Source organism: Coturnix japonica, chromosome 3, assembly GCF_054131305.1.
Source record: "Coturnix japonica strain WE chromosome 3, WE-NBRP24, whole genome shotgun sequence".
In the NCBI taxonomy this organism is placed as follows: Eukaryota; Metazoa; Chordata; class Aves; order Galliformes; family Phasianidae; genus Coturnix; species Coturnix japonica.
Genome location: NC_140665.1, coordinates 10,993,180 through 11,010,668, shown reverse-complemented (window position 1 = coordinate 11,010,668; position 17,489 = coordinate 10,993,180). Strand labels below are relative to the sequence as shown.

The 17,489-nt window shown below is 40.5% G+C and overlaps 1 protein-coding gene across 3 annotated transcripts in view; it reads left to right on the top strand.

The window, feature by feature from the left end:
• Positions 1-17,489, top strand: part of ALK (ALK receptor tyrosine kinase) — a 257,968-nt gene that overhangs the window by 200,127 nt on the left and 40,352 nt on the right. For all 3 annotated transcript variants that reach the window (XM_015856919.3, XM_015856918.3, XM_015856920.3), the window contains exons 8-9: positions 155-255; positions 9,563-9,732. In XM_015856919.3, the coding sequence (XP_015712405.2) occupies positions 155-255; positions 9,563-9,732 (271 nt within the window). The remainder of the gene's footprint in view (positions 1-154; positions 256-9,562; positions 9,733-17,489) is intronic.

Genomic DNA, 17,489 nt, shown 5'->3' with positions numbered 1-17,489 from the left:
GAATGTGAAGCTGCTTCCTTATGAAACTGGAAAATACATTTTCCTGTCTGATATCCTGCTGTAGGAGGAACCAACTTACACGGGCCTTAAGGAAGTTTCATAAAACCAGAAGATGGGTTCTGCAGTTTGACCTTTTTCCTGCTCTTTTATCTAGATTATGCGCTGATCCTTGACACCAGCAAAGCACCAGCAGGAGCGAGCACTGTAATGACCAGCGCTACATTTCCAATCCCTTTGAGGAACTCCCCCTGTGAGGCAAGTCATAATGTTTTTTTTTTCTCTTTTGCACTTTAAAAAGCTTTTTACTCTGCCTGACTCTGGTTTTCAAATATAGGCACTAGATCAGTAGCCCAGCAGCCACTTTCCCTGTGGTTTGTCTTTGAAATATACTTATTTAATGTTCCAGTGTGCAAAGAAAAGAGGTAGTTGTCTGCTCAAAATGCCACTAAAGGTATACTGAGAAGTTTGGCATGTCTTGCCCTGATTGTGTGATCTCACGTGATATAGCAACAGTTTTCATAATTGGATGTATGAGCTAAGGTAGGACAGCCAGCACAGCGTAAATACAAAGAGGAAGAGGCTGGCTGCTTTGTATTTTCAAACTCCAAGAAAATCCACTCTGAAAATACAGTGCATGCTTCCTCTAATTCAGCTGGGATTCAAGCTGGCAGGTCTTCATCAAGTTGCACCTCAAACTTATCACTCCTCACAGAGGCCATGCTCTGAGGAGTACCTGAGTTGCCAGCAGTGGAGATAAATTCATACAAAAGCAGCCAGATTCGTACTCAAGCAGAAAATCTTTAGTCATAATACATTAACTTAAGCAAGTATATCAATGCTTGCTAGATAGTTGTGCACAAGTAGTTGTCATTTCTAAATCAGTTGTATTTGACCCTGAAACTTCTGCTTAGAGAAAGATATCGTCTCTGTCTTTTTATCTGGTTTATAGCTTCACAGATTATATTATCACTGATTGTATTTATGGCTTATGATTTTGTCACACATCTTGATTGCTCATCCTGAGCTTCTGGATCCTGGATCAGGATTGCTTGGGGAAATTGATTCTTACAACAGACAAAAAACAATCAGGCCTTCCCTCTTCCACTGATCTAAAATTGCAGAAAGGATAAAAAGGGATACATAAGAAAATCCTCTGCAATTAAAATACTTGAGTGTTTCTCTTCCTTAAAGTTTGGTTTGGTTCTCTTCTGTTATGTATCTCGGTGCATACAGCAAAGCGCATCTGTCTTTGCCCTCTTGATATATTCATGTCCTCCTTCTTTAGGAAATACATTCTACCTTGTTTTTCCTCCCTTCTGTGTCAAAGGCATATGCAGGTTCTGAATATTTTAAGACCTTGTTCTGCTGTGGACCAGCAAGAGCAAGTGTTTTTCATCATCTACCTGACACAGGAAGCAGAGTGAATGATTTCCCAATATTTTTATATTTTTGCCTTGTATATACAACAGTGCAAATAATTAAACTTGCCATCAGGGGAGAAGCTGTCATGTATTCCATCTGCTCACATGCCATCCCACCTCCGTCACTCCCCTTGGCACTTAAAAGGCATCCGGACACATCCAACATTGCAGCTGTTGGTAATATAGAGTAAAGGAGTTTGGCAAGGGTTTTTGTCTCTTGTCTTTTCATATAGTGTAAAAGCTTCTCTTCTCAATGAGCCCCCGATGGCTGCAAATTCTATTTTACTGGAACAATCTTTCTGTGAGCAGAATAATTTGATTCCACTTTTCAACTCAAGAGGAGAAAAGAGATACTCCCGCACACACTTATTCTTCCAGTAGGTGCCAACAAGCTCCTGTGCAGTGAAGTAAAGGTCAAAAAAGAGGCTGTGGAAATACCACAGACGTATCCTGTATTTTTTCACCCTCAATCACTTCCCAACTGAACTGACTTGAGGAAGGGCACTAAAAGCTGAGTTTTGTTCTACCTGTCAGTGCTGACAGCTCCAACTGGCATATCACAAACAGGACAAGATCTCTGGCAACTGAAATCCCACTGACAAAGTTCACTCATTATTCGTGTGATAAAGGGATTGATCTGAGCAGGTGCGTGCAGATTAGATCCATTTATTCTTCTGCAATCAGGTCAAGTCATAAACCTGCTCTCCCTCTTGTATTTGATACAGCTTACGTGCTCCTTTAGGTATCTGCCTGCTCTCCTTGCATGTTCAGTTTCATAGTGGTTAGTTCTGACAGCTTGTTTCAGTCCAGCCAGATAGATTTTTCCCGTATTCACAGGCAGCACCAACACATGTACATGCTGGAGGCTTTCCTCAGGCTGGTCATTTCCTACCCCTCCTCCTCCTTGTATCTGATGTCTACCCCAGTGTCAGCTCAGCCAGTTCAGTTGAACTCCTGCTGGTGGTGTTGCATGCACGGCCCCACCTGCACAGTTTGCTCACCTCTCTTGGGTGCACAGAGCTCACCTGCCTTGGGCACTTATGGCCATATGCAGAAAGTGTGAGAGCGGCAATGATGCCAGCAGATGTCCAGAGTTTGCTCATTTTTTACTCCCCTATTTCCTTGCTGCACAGAAGCACTACCCTCACTGTTTCCCCAAGCTCCTATTTTTTCTCAAATCTCTTAATTTGCCTGTATTGTGTTGAGCTATGTTAGACAATTACATCCAATTATCTGGCCAAAATGTCCATGGAACCAGCACTCAGTGCTGATAAGGAAACAGTCAACCAGTCTATGGTGGTTGCCAGCTACAAAGAGTCTGAGACCCAGTACCTACTGAGACTCTGTATGGATGTTTGCAGCAGTAGTGACATAAAGCACTGACAGACTCCAGATCCTGAATGATCTTTGGTTTAGGTTGCTGCTGAGCACAGAATAGGTATATCCCTTCATCTTCGTGTTCTACCATGATGTGCTTTCCTCTGCTTGAGCTCAGTCACTAGGAACATGCTGGGCTGCTTGTGTGCTGTATTCCTCTAGCATTTCCCATGCCCTGCACAAGGCTTCTGTAATTCACTAAGGGAAAAATCAGCCTGATCTACTCTGTGCTGTCCTATATGCATCAAAGGATGAGAACAGAGTCCATGCAGGAGACAGAGTCATAAACATAGCCTGTACTTTCCCACACATTTGGGATTGGACCCGATGTGCCCTGCACTTTGTATATAGCTTCATAACGCACTTTGCTCCTGTTTGTTTTGAGCAGCTTTGTATTTTCACAGTGTCATAGTCTCGTGCAGGTTGGAAGGGACCTCAGAGATCACTGAGTCCAACTCCTGGACTCCTGTGTAGCAGAGAGGCACTGCGCCACGGAGGCACACATTTTCACTGTCTTTGTTCCGCAGTGCTTTTGGCAGGTCAGAGCTGTTAGTTTGTGATGCTGCCCTTTGTTCCTGGTTCAGTTAGTTTTTCTTTTTTTGTTACTTTATTAGATCTTGGCCAGAGTATCCTGACTTCAAAGAATCTCCCTTGTTTGCTGTCCAGACAGTCTTTGTTATCTTTTTCATGTTGTGCATTCAATAGAGCCCTTTGCCTGTTGACCCATTAACAGTGTACTTACTGCCCAGTTTAAATGGAAGAGGGAAACAGGCAATTCTAGTAAATCTTGGAAGAGTGCAGGAAATGGTACGTGTAGTTTACAAAGAGATGCTCTGAGGTGACCAGCAAGGGTGAACACAGTGAAAGAAAAAAAGAAACAGAAAATGATTCAGAAACCAGACTGAGACACAGTAATTAAATGGAAAACATTTTTAACTCACATCTAAAAGTTCATCAGAAAGAAAAGCAAGCGTAACTGAGCACAGGAATGCACATAAACTCTGAAGAATTAATCCAAATATTGGCCTGATTTGAAGATAAGTTTTATAAAGGTTGAACAATAGAGAAAAGCTTTATTCTCTCTTTCTCTTCATTGTGTCATTCCCTTCCTCAGAGTAGGAATCGGTTGGCCAGCACAGGGCTGAAAGAGCAGAGGCTCACAGGATGGTTGGACATTTCCTCATTTTAAAGAAGCAGTCCATGAGCCTGTCATCAGTAACTGCATTACAGACTTGGAATCAGGAAACCACATTGTAATTCAAGTCCAAAGGAAGTGCTGTCATCTCAGACACCACCCATAGCAAAACTAAATTACTTTGCCACAGCTGTTATCTCTTAGGTGTACACAGTTCCAGATTGTCATGGCCACCTGCTTCTCAATACTTATGCAAAGATGTCAGAGAGCTGACAAAAGAGCTTTGCAGATGTCAAGGGAGCACTTGTCCATTGTGTGGAAGTTACGAACTGCATTCTGGCCTCCCACATCTGGACAATGTGGCAGTCCCATCTCCTTCAGTACCAGCATTGTTGCTAGGCAGATGCAGAGTCACTGCACTGACTTTGCTTTTTATTCCATTTTTCAGAGATGATCCCCGACATCTGCAGCCTTAGGCATCAAAGGATGCCGTGGTGCTTGTTAATCATTAGTTGTGCACTGCATTTTCCCCAAGTGTTTGGGCTGCTGTCATAAAGAGATATAAGACCAGGCCCAAGAGTACTGCATTCTTAAGGGCTTGGTGCAATGTGTACCTGGCTGGACAGCAGAAGTTATAACCATTCTGAGAGGTCTCATTTTGTTGTGGATCGTGGCTATTACTGCTGTTTGAAAGTCACTGCAGACACATGAGCTGTCTGGAAACTGTTTATAGACAGGCTGCACTTTGCTCAGCACAAGAGAATCTGATGGACCTCAGTGCCATATCTGAAATTTAAAACCTGTGCAAGAGGTTTTGGTGTGGGCTATAACACAGGAGGAGAATAACAATAGAGATGGTGTTTCCTAGTTTGTGTTGAACTTAAAATTAGCTTTAAATGTCATCATACCCATAGAAGAGAAGCTCGCTCTTTGCAAGTGAGACTCTGCTGTAATTGGTAACGAGATGATTTCATCAGATCCTGCTTCAAACATTTTAAAGGGTATAGCTGGGCTGCAAAACAATGAAAAGAGATCCCTGTAAAAGAGCTTTGTGCCTTTGGCCATGTTTAAAATAATGACTTTTTTTTTTTTCCTGATGCAGTTTTGACATTTCAACCAGCTATTTTGTGTAAGCCTCCATTATGTTACAGAAAGAAGTGCCAAACTGAGCCAGAGTTTTTTGTTTTTTAACCCAAAATTACTTTCTGAATGTAAACCCAGTCTCTCTAGAAGATGAACATAATATGTAAAACAGCGTAGTTGAAGTTTGCTCTCTCATTTGGGTTATGAAAGATGGTTTCATGCTCTGTGGTTATTAACTCAGTTTTCTCTCCTATGGAAAAGTGTTGTATTTTTAAAGCATGTAAATCAATAATTGAAATAATTCCTTGAGCATGTTCTGAGCCCCATGCTGGCAGCAGCAAGGCATGTCTCTTTTTCTCCTCTGTTCTTTGCGTCTAAAACCACTTAGAAGTGTACATGCTAATAACATTGATTCACAACATTTATGAGCATGAAAAATGCAACATAGATATGGCTCCAGCGTATCCTTTCATGTGCTTTATTTTGCAAAATGTTGTTAGCGTCCTTTTTATTTTAAGTGCTGGTTTTCATATTTGTGCAGTTCATATGCTGTTTCTCTTCTTTCCGAAGCTGTTTCTTCAGTTGACACCTTGCTGTTGTGTTGCTGAATGATGTATGAGATCTGAAATTTCTCAGAGACCCGAGCACCCCACAGTATTTTAGCAGCAAAATGACCAACTCTTTCTTTCTCTCTCGCTGCTGTTTCTTATTTTTGGTTGTTTGTTACCAGAAATTAATGTGTTTTTATTCAGTTCTTGATTTTATAAAAGCATCGATAAGAAAGAACATGTGAAGAAGTGACATAAGAATCTCTTCATATAAAATACAAGCTTCCCTTTCCTGTGTAGGTATTTTAAAGCCACACGATCAGATCAGCTGAGTTATCGGTCTGTCATTTCCAGAAGGTTTTTGCTTGTGTATATCCTAAGCAAATGCAAAACTCAGTTGACTGCAAGAGAGACGGGTTGTGTGCAGTTGTTGATCTCACAGAACAAAAGGAGTAAGAAGTTTGGCTCATCTTTCTTATTCTTAAGCCTTAATTGTTGAGCAGTCAAAACAGATGACTCTACATATGCTCAAGAATGTCTCGTTTCTAATGAGAAAAACAATATTGCCAAAGCGATAAACTTCGTGTTCCTGTACATTTGGGACTTGCCAAAGGTCTCTGCAGATATTGTTTAATTGTGCGTGAACTCCATATATTCAAACTTCACGCAGAAGGGTCTCAGTATTTTACTTCTTTTGCGCATACAGAAATAAAATGCAAGTCTTGCTTAGTTCTCAGATAGTTTTGGAGCTGTGTATCTGGTGCCCTTATTGTTTGTCTTCACCTCTAAACCTGCCAAGTCCTGTTGATACTGATGAAGATTAGTGTTCTTTTGTGGATGAATTGAGTCTCCTGCTTGTCAGCTCAGATATTCCACAAATTCAAAGGCTAAGAATATTCTTAGGAAAACATCTTTACAGGTGCTGTTTGCAGTACAGTGCATTTGGCCACCTGACCAAAGTTTTGCTTCAGTATGCTATGTCTTAACAGTGGGTTCTCTCTCCCTTTGATTTTGTGCAAATCAGTGTAGACCTTTTCATTTACAGAGTCAGTGAGTTTCATGCAAGCTGCTAATCATCAGTTACAGTGGGTTCTAAAGCCAGAAAGAAAGGCAATATTGTGCCAGCGTCTACCTGTGGTGCTTAATTAATTTCTAAATGATGTTTCTAGCTCCTGACTCTTTTGCTGCTGGTTTAACAAAGAGGAAGATATTTGATATATAATGTCAGGGATATGCCACCAACAGCCCCAATTCAGATTTTTCTAAGCATTGCCCTGCACTATTTACAGGAACTCATAATGTGTGTGGTACCACCTGCCATCATTGATGGTGTATTCTGTAGAATGAATGCCAGCCCCATTTGGAAGTCTTTACTATGGCATCCAGCTCATCATCTGCTCTGGTTCACTTCAGCAGGTGTGAAAAGACCTGGACTGCCCTGCTGTGAAGATTAGAAATGACAGAAAATGTAGCCAAAAATGCCCATTTGGACACAGTGACAGTCAATTCACTCAGCCAGTTGATTAGAGTCTGCACATTGCAGATCAGCCTTTGCCAGTGAGCTGATCTCCCACATCTAATGCCAGCTATGCCTTTCCCTCAAACAGCTGACATGTGTGCCTCCATTCCAATTCATCAGTTGCTTCAGCTTGTACTATAGTGTTACATTAATAGCTATCAAAGGCTTGCTCTTTTCTCACTTCTGACAATGTAGACGCTGCCTCTTATTGTCTGGCAGGTCTCCAGAAGAGACAGAGGTCTGAAATCCTGTGTGTATTAAGGTGTTCAAGGCTTTACCTCCTCAATTTTGAATTGTGAATATGGCACAGTGAAGTTGTTCCAACTTATCTGTCTTAGAGATTTCACATAGGGCATTACAGTACAATTGGCCTTAGTCTTCTGAAACTGTTTCACATGGAGGTTGTTAGAGGATTTGTTTTTTCCTGCAATAAGTTGAATTTGTTGCATGTCCACCTGTTTGTTGTCTGGTTTTGGAAGTTTCAAGCAAAAGTTTAGTCCTGATAAACTTCCTTACAAGAAAGGACTTGGAGTCCCCTTCTCTGTAGTTATTCAAGATCCATCTGGATGCTTTCCTATGCAACCTGCTGTAGGGAACCTGCTTTAGCAGGGCAGTGTACTTGATCATCCCCAGAGGTCCATTCCAACCCCTGCAAGTCTGTGATTCTGAGACTTCAGTGGATCTGAAATATCTTCCAGTGGTACTGAAGGGAAAGCAATTTTCACTGTAATTTCAGTCTCACTTTATAGGTGCTCAAGAACATTAAATGCTCACCTGGTCCTTTAGATTGTTGCCTGACATTGATGTCATGTAGGCAGTAACAGGAATAGCCATGCAGTTGTCTGAAGTTCGCTGAGATCAGCCTCCTAAACCACAAACCTATGTCAGCAGCCTCTTTCACTAGTGTTGGTGAACTTGTGTGTATGAATTCAGTCCTTGCCTACCTGTGTCACAAAGTGACTCCAAACATTCCATGGCCAAGGAGGAAACAAGACGAAAGGGTGGATTACTGACTTCTCACTAAAGTTTAGTCCTAATCATAATATGACTCCTCCATTGGGAAAATGAGAGAGGGAGCCCACCATAGAAATTTGCTGCCCTTGTAAACCAAGCAACAAAATGCAATGCAAACACACCCAATCATACACACCAATCCTGACTCCACGAATCATCTTCCCTCATTTCCCTGCGCAGCAGGATGAGTGTAGCCTTAGGTTGGCTCCAGTCCACTCTTTTTGTCCCCCTGAGACTTTGTTCTCCCAGAGATGAAGCTTTGTCAAAACCAAATTTCTGGTATTTTGTCACATAATTGGTTTCTCACTCCTATTACACTCTGCGAAAGAGCTCAGGCCAGAGTTTGCAGCTTCTGTTTTATGCTAAGAAATGGATATAAGTATTTTATTCTGTGAAATCAAGCAAGAAAGGAATAGTATCAGATATTCCTTTGCAAAATATCAATTCAATTTGTCACTCCCTAACTTAGTTGTTGGTTTTGAAGTGTTAAAATTGAGGGCCATTTTTTAACATGCTTTGCACTGTGCTGAACACCTTTCTGTGTCCAAAAATCAATCATTAATGTAGCTTTAATAAACTTTTAATAAACTATCATTTCTTCAACATCCTCACTTCCACTGGTTATTGAGATGTCTATAGAGACCCATGTAATATTTACTTATATTTTATTAACAAAGTGCTAACTTTTCTTCTTTCCTAGAAAGTCAGGCAGCTGTACTCATACAAGATTCTGCAACTAACCTGATAGAGAAGGGCTTCTTTTCAAAGAACGAGGGAGGGAAATAGTAAAATGTGAAATCTGCATGAAATAGTTTTCTATGAATAGGAATAAGTACATAGGAAGGGACTTCATTACATTTAATGTAACAACAAAAAGTAGAAACCAGGTTCCTTAAAGTATTTTAATTAATTTAAAAGAAAGAAAAAAAAACCTACCTAATTATTACTGAATCTTAATTAGAAAGTCTGTAGAAGCAAGAAGGTAAGGACTTAATTTTTGAAAGGAGTAAGTGAGGGATGAGAGTATAATTATTATACTTAATGCTCCCCATGATTTTGCTGCTGCCTTCCTTTTAAAAAAAAAAATGGTTGCTGAAAAGTTTATTCTGAACTTGAATCTCTTCAGTGGCATCTAAGGGGAGAGAGGTGTTTCTTCTGCAATAATAGATTATTAGCTCGTCCATTTAAAATTACAGGCACATATGTAATAGCAAAAACAGATGTTTTTGGACTCAACCTTAACAACAGGAAAGGGCAGTAGAACCAGTAGGAAACAGAATATACTCAGTCTTAGAGGCTTTCGTACATATGGTGAAACTGGAGTTTTTTACATGGTCATAAAGGAGAGAGAATTGACTTCTTGGTGATAAGAAAACAGCTAAATGAAGAGTTAGGAATTTTTTGACTTTGGGATAATGTTTGCAATGTTTGCTATGTTTAATCTCTTACGTTCTCTTTCTTCTAGCTACGAATGTCATGGCTGATCCGTGGTGTCTTGCTGGGAAATATATCCTTGGTGCTGGTTGAGAACAAGACAGGGAAGGAGCTGAGCAGGACATTCTGGCATTCAGCTAACAGCGAAGGTTTGGGAATATGGCAGTGGTTGATCTTACCTCTCCCAGATATACTGGACAGGTATGAGTCTCTCCCCATCGTTCTCCTTCTCACTTCACCACTAGCTACTTGGCAATGAATATGGCCAACATCACTCCTGGAAGTAGATCCCTCAGGGAGAGGGAAGTGCTTTGTCCCTGGAGGTGTCTTCTGAGAAGGGTAATGAAAATAGCTTGAGTGGTTAGCACCCAGTTTTAGAACTAAATGGTGTTTTTTGGTTCACCAGTTCTGGTGACTGGGTCACTGGTTGTGCAAGGTGTAACTTCTTTCTCTCCATCACTGGAAATAATCATTCTCCTCACACACTAATTTGTGTAGCATGTCTCAGTTCTCTTGTGATTTGCTAGAGTTGATGTAAGCTTTACAGTCAGCTGTTTGTTTGTTTTTTCTTTTGGATAACAAAGTCCTTAACTTCTGATGCCTCCAAATCTGTGGAGGTAAGACATGGGAGAGGCACCTACTGCCAAATCAGACAAGGATAGTTATGAGCACTTTCGTGTTAGCTGTAGCGGGAGGATCAGCATTATAAATGGCTGTCTCAGTTACGACTGTAGTCTGGCTTTAAGCATAAAAGGTTTATCTGGTAGCATATGCTTAATCTGGTGGCATATGCTTATTTACAGTGTTGTTTTAGCTGCTTCTTACAAGTTAGCTTTAAGGGAATACTCTGTTGCTCCTTGTTTATTTTTGTGCGTAATCTGGCCGATGCTGTTTGAGAGAAGACACAAACATACTTCACCTCCTGCTGCCCTGCCTTTAGGCAGTATGATGCATCTGCAGGCTGTGTCATGATCACTGGTGTCCTTTGTCTTTTGGGGAATCTGTGCCCTAGAAATAATGGATTTCATTAAGGATTTGCCTCATAAGAAGTTTGAACAAACATTGTATGAATATGTCTTTTATCTTGCTGTCTCCGGGGGTTGCATGTAGGCTGGAAATACAACAAGGACACTACCAATGCTTTAGTCTTGAATGTATAATTAATATGTGTGCGTCAAAGATTTAAAAAATATATGCATTAGGCTTGTTGTGCAGTCACTGCTGAAGCACCATTTGTAAAAGTACCTGGTTGCTTCATTCTCTTCAGCTGTGTTTACTTTCAAGACTGCTGTATTTTGCCATTATTATTTATGTTATTTATTTTCTAATGTTGCCATGGGAGTGTTTTGTATCTGAATCATTCTGTATTCTTATACTTTTGCTTTCCTTTAATTTCTCTCTTGTTGCACTGTCAGACAAAGAATACTTTGATGTTAGGAACCAGGCTAGAAATGCTTCATGTGGAACTGCAGGTCCAACTGATATGCAATGCTGACTATTATTTATAAGGTTATGACACCCTTGCTTCCCTATTACTTTCAGACAAAGACAGCTGGGTTCGCTGAGAGAAGAGCTTGTTGGATGTTAAGACTTAAGAAAGGAGAACTTCGAAGTTTTGTTGTCCCTTGGAAAGTTTTTAATCCTTATTTATTCACATAAATTGTGCTGTTTTAAAAACTTTTTTTAAAGTCTGGTTTAGTTGAAACCAGTCCTTCCTGTGAGATGTGGAAATACTGCAGGCATCTTTCTCACCATTAAGTCTGCTTCTTAGGAAATCCAATTTGATGTATGCATTAGGAACACCATGGAAGTGACACGCCAAAGTGATGCTGGGGAGACTGCAGTATTGCATTTGTTCTATTTCATTTATCTTTGGAGATAACTGACAGGTAGTTTTATTGAACTGTAAGAATTATTTAATTGATGTGAAGTCTGTGCTGGGACTGCAGAGCGTTCACTGTTTATGGCTGTTTTCTGATTGGTGCCGGTGTCAGTAACTACGAGGGTCTGCATTAGACAAAAGGAGACAGGTTATTGTAGATATTCCTGCAGGAGGAGCTGAAACTTTAAATCATCCCACAGCACTAAAGCTCTTGAATAGAGCATACTAATGTACCACTTCCACACAAAATTAAAGCGTCATCCATTTTGACTGGGGAGCTGAGTGGAAAGTGTTATTAATAACAAGATAATATGCCCTAAAACTGCCCAAAAGAATGCTTGTTCAAAAACTGCTTAGCCATTATTTCTGTGCTTGGCTTTTTGCCCTTCGAAGAATCATTATCATAGAATCATAGAATGGGTTGGGTTGGAAGGGACCTTTAAGATTAGGAAGATTTCCAAAACTATTAGACTACTTCTGTCTTTAGAAGCACACATTTCTTAAATGTTTTATACCCCCTCAAGTTCCTGGGGGGAAAATTATATTTTGGCAGAAAAGCACAGCTAGAACATTTCAGGTGAATTGGCAGGAAGAGGAAGAATGGAGGAGCATGACAAAGAAGCTAAATTGGGACGGAGGGACATTGAATTTCCAGCATTAGCCTGGGGAACCCTGGACACATCCTTAATTTCAGAGAATACAATGGGCAGAGGATTGAGGATTGTCCTTCCTGCCATTTGTTCCTTTGGAACACAACCAGTTGACATTTCACTCAGCGCAAGGTCTTACCTTTACTTTGGGATATGTAAAGATGCTCAAGTCCTGGCTTTTTACATCCTCCCTTGTTCTGGGGGGTGTTGGCAAAAAAGTCTTGAGGATCAGCTCCTGCAGCTTATGTGGGTTAACAGAAATGAAATATCATTCCAAATGATGGGCATCTTCTGAGCACAGGTGAAGAAGGGAAATGGCTCAGCTACTCTTCCTCCCTGAAGGACTGCTCATCTGCAAATCAGATCAAATGCAGAGTAGAGAAAGTTAGAAAATGGGTTATTTTTGTGCACTGATGCAACACTAAATATTTGAGAATAGCGTGGAGAACTACGTTATCCAAGAATTGTTTATTCTCAAAGGAAAAATTCCGCCTCTTTTCCGATGGTAAATGATCAGCCTCCTGCATGGAAATGCAAGTAGGGAACGTAGCCCTGAAAGCTCTGTGATAGTTAGGGCTTGATTCTTTGTACAATTGCTTTTAGTTAGTATACGTGAGCTTAAATTTTAATAGTGGTATCATCATGGGAGTGTGACAGCAAGAGCAAACAGAAGCCTGATGTAATTGCAGATGAGTGATTTGTATAGCTAACAATTAGACGTGTTGCTCTCTAAACTGTATGGCTAAGGCATATCTCAGAAAAAAATATCTCTTGTAGATTAAACACTAGCATGTGTAAAGAAGTGACACTCCAGCACTTACTGCAGGCTAATGCTGATTATCACCCGTCTACAAACTATACTGCTAGGCAGAGTAAAGGCTAAAGAGAATTAGCTCTAATAGACTGATGCCTGACTGGAAAAGTAGTGCTCTGATTAAGAAACAGATTCTAATTTTCTTGATTACTGCTCCCTTAGTGAAGCTGAGGTAGGCATGTGGAAGGACACACAATGAATGTTCTGTGTGTCTGTCTGCCCTCTGGCCAAAGCTGCCTGGAAGTGGATGCTATGTGAGCCCAGCCAGTTGGACTGGTCCAACTCTGGCTTCTTCGTACATTTCTTCTCCCCTACAGCTGTCATTCACTTTAAATGTTTCAGAATAAATTCTGTGAGAGGAACCTGGTAAAAATAGCAAGTATTAATGGCCATCTGTCCGAACTCAGTACAGTCTTCTCTTCAACAAAATTGAAATGCAGAGTATAACAGGTCAGTCGGAAAGGACTTCAGATATCATCTAGTTAACCGCCTGGCCATTTTAGTGCTAACAACAAGTTAAGGCATTATCTAAATCTCTTGAACACTGACGGGCATGGGGCATCAAGCAGCTCTCTAGCAAACCTGCTTCAGTATTAGATGACCCTCACAGTAAAGAAATTTTTCCTTACATGCAGTCTGAACCTCCCCGGTGCAACTTTGTGCCACTCCTTTTATTCTATCATTGGTTCCCAAAGAGAAGAGATTGGCACATCCCTCTCCATTTTCCCTGCTCAGGAAGTTGTAGAGGTCATTGAGGTCACCTCTGAGCCTCCTTTACTGCAAACTACACAGACCAAGTGTTCTCAGCATGGATAGGCTCTGTGTTCTTTTAATGTGGAAGCACATCCAGCAAGTAAAAAATAATATTCTTCTGCTTCCATTCTACTGACAAGTTTCAAAGCTTTGTTCCTGTCAATGACATTTTCCTGAGCCTGGGCTGAGGAGTTTTACTACATTGGAAGAGAAAAATGTGGTTTAAACTGTCAGGCTAGATAAGGATTTGACCTTCCTAAGGATTGAATTAAAAAATAATACTAATAATTAAAAAACTAACAGACTTCAGTTACCCTAGAAGGAAATGCTCTGCTGCAGCAAGTCAGAATTGGTGTCCAGATGATTCTTCTTTATTTAAACTGCTATCTTTACCCATTCTTCCAATCTTGCTGGCTCACTGGTTTTGTCTGAACTGCAACGGGGCTCATCAGCTTTTCATGGTTATATTAAAGCAGGATTCCCTTTTGGTCCTCAGGAATGAGATCTTTTGTTCTGTCTGTCTCCTTCAGCAACTCTGATCTCAGTGGCAGCCAAAGCAGCTGGGGAACCTCTGGCTCATTGCTGCAGTATAAAGAAGTCATCTCACAGCCATACCACTCTGCTATATTTTGCCAGCTGTGCCAAAGCACTCTTCTTGTCTGATGATTTCTTCTTGCATTGCTTTCTCATCTTACTCCTTTCAGATTTAATTTCTGGTAAATTTCAGGAGGCCAGGTTTCTCACTGAGGAAAAAAAGAAAAGTTCTTGGCGATATTTTATGCCCAGAGTCACAATTGTCTTGTGTTATTCCTGAAGTTTCTTCCCACTCTGCCACAAAGAACCAAGGATCCCTCATAGAAGCTAGACTCCTTATATGTTACCACGACTGTATTTATTGGTTGTGTGTGTTCTACACCCAGAATCCTTTATTCTTTCTTCCTCTATGGATCCGGTGAGTAGTCCCACATTACTTGGTTAAAAACAGAATAAGTCTTTAATACCTGTATCACTGCCCTTCAGTTCTGTAGCATTAACTATGTCTGCTGCTGTTCTCTTGAAATAGAGTTATTCTGGTGATGGCTGTTCTGTTCTGAAAAAGTGGGCTTTGGTGACAGTGAGTCCCTGTGATGGATTTTGTCCAAGTATATATTGTGTGGTTGCTCTTAATAACATCTTTGAAACCTAACCTTTTATTACTGGCTAATTCTGTCTCTGTAACTGGGGCTCTGTAACTGTTAATATGCTTATAGTTCTCCAAATAATCCCATTCCACCTGAATATGTCTTTTATCCCAAATAGTAAGTTCTTTGTGAAGTAACAATATATCATTTTTAACAGAGGAGTTAATGGGAATCTGTATGTAATAAGGGTTACTGACCCGGAACGTTTCTCTTCTCTAAGAACCTCAATCTCAAGCGGGTTCAGCTGTAATTATTTCAGCTAGGTAGGGAGAGAAATTGGTTCCATTGGAGGCAAAACAGTACAGACACACTGTGATTGCATCACTGCATGGGGGGCTGACTGCAGAGGAGATTAACATTCAATCTTGATCAATAATCCCTGTCTTTATGGTAAGATGAAGACATAATTATTGCTATGAGACACTGTAAAATAATAGCAGATAGATAGCTACCTGGACACCTAACTGGCTATATGAACCAGAGAGAACATTTAGGTGGAATTCAGAGTAGCTGCTGTCGGGAGGGAGCCGCAGAGAATTCATACAAAATTTGCTGAGGTTCTCAATATAAGGAGAATGATTTTTCTCCTCTACGTAGCAGAGGACATAGTACACCTGAAAGCTAACATTTCTGTGCAGTGAAGACCTAAGGATAGGTGTCATAAGCACAATATTTGGTCTTCATGGAAGCTGTGTAGATGTATTTTCAGAATTCTGGCTCTTTATTTCCCGTTGTAGATGAGCCCTGGATTTTGGGAAGGGCACAAGGAGAACAAGTCCTCTGTTAGTAGCAAGAAAAACGTAAGGAAACAAAAAGAGGCAACTGAATGAAAACACCAAATGATACCATTAGTCTCAAATACTGAAATAGGATTTAAAGAGAAGTAGGGAAGACTACAATACAGAAGGTTCAGTGCTGTCCTGTTTCTGTGTCAATTTTAACTTATTTGGAATGTACTTGGTGTTACCTTCCAAAGAACAGCTCATCTGGATTCTGATTTCATGGGCTGGGCCAAAGAAACAAACCAAATGAGAATAATTTGCTATGCCTTTGGTGCCATTTCTGACTCCGAAGTATTGATCAGTAGTCAACCCTGAGTGGTTTTTGAATTGATGTGAAATTTGAATTCTTCAGAAAGCTGAGTTGATGCTCCCCAATGGGAGATTTGAATTAATTCTTTTTTGTCCACCTGGTACAACATTTTTCATCTGCCTCAAACAGATTATAAAAAAAAAACAAAAAATACTATATGTTCTGTTCACAGTTCAGCTGATGCTCAGCTTTGCCTTATGTAACATGTACGTCCCAATTGTCAGACATCTAAGGAACGTATTTTTTTCCTAGCTGTGTTGATCCAAGTAGGGCAAAGGAAGAGACAGAAATGTCCATCAGCCCTCAAGCAGCAATTTTTCTAGAATCACAGTCATTAAAACCCTTCATAACAGCCATATTTTCATTCTAATGAAGAAATGTAGCTTGCAAGCACTGCTATATGGTCAGGACTTGGATTCCACGTGAGGATGTTGCAGGAATTTAGTAAGCAACAAAACTGTAACAAAACTATGAACACTGATTTTGTTGCTTCTTTGTAATAGCCTTCATGAATGGTCTTTCATGGCCATCTGCCATGTCCACAAAGTCTGGTAGACCAGCATCTGTGCTACATGGATGCTCAATCAGGTACGGTATGCACAGTCAGTGTAGCCCACTTAGAGCTTTGTAGAAATAACAGTGAGTCACGGCCACCCACTGCATTACAGTAAGTCACCACTGTAGCGTGTGCGTCTGGTATTTCAGTATCAGCTTCCAGCAACGCCAAGGGGAGTTGTTTCATTGATTTCAGTAAGCACGGATCAAACAGAAAGAAGAAAAAGGAGGGGGCAAGGGAATGAGATCGTCTGTCGGTTTTTTTTTTCCCTTTTCACTGATGTGTGACATTTCCATCTTCAGTTTTGATTAAATTTCCCTTAATTAGCCCATTAAGCTAAAACCACCACAGCTAATGATTGAAGTGTTGGTTAACTGATGATCTTGTTTCAATGGAATTTGAAAGACATCATATTTCTAAATTAATAGTGGCATTAAATTGGAGAAGAGAAAAAGATGAACTATTTGTTGCAGTAACGCTGATCTCAAGGGAAGGCTTGTACTGAATCTGCATTCATGTTAGAAAATTAAAGAAAAAACATAGATTAGTAGGCAACCAGAGCAACACTGGTGGTCCTGATAGTGTTTGATATCCGCACAATTCTTCTATATTGGGGGCTCTTCCATCTTTTTCATCACTGGTGAACATTGGGAAACACGAAAGGCATAGGGTCCCCAAAGTACCTCTGAGCAGAAATGCATCATTTGGGTGTTGTTTTGTGAGGTTAATTCATTGGTGAAGGAGAGGTAGGTTTTAAAACTGCTGGAGGCAACAAGTCTAATATGTGAACACTAATAGCCTCCAAAACAAGGAGAGAAAATGTTTTAGATGAGTAACTGTTTATAAGGGATGAGAAGAAGATTCTTGCTGGTGTCTTGATTCTTGCAGTAGTAGTAGGGAAACAGGATTTCTACAGGCTTTTTAAGTAAACAGGAATGCTACTAAGAAAAACTACGTTAAGGAGACCCATAAATGGGTCTCATTCTGCCCAGGGAGGTTGTGGATGCCCCGTCCTTGGAGGTGTTTAAGG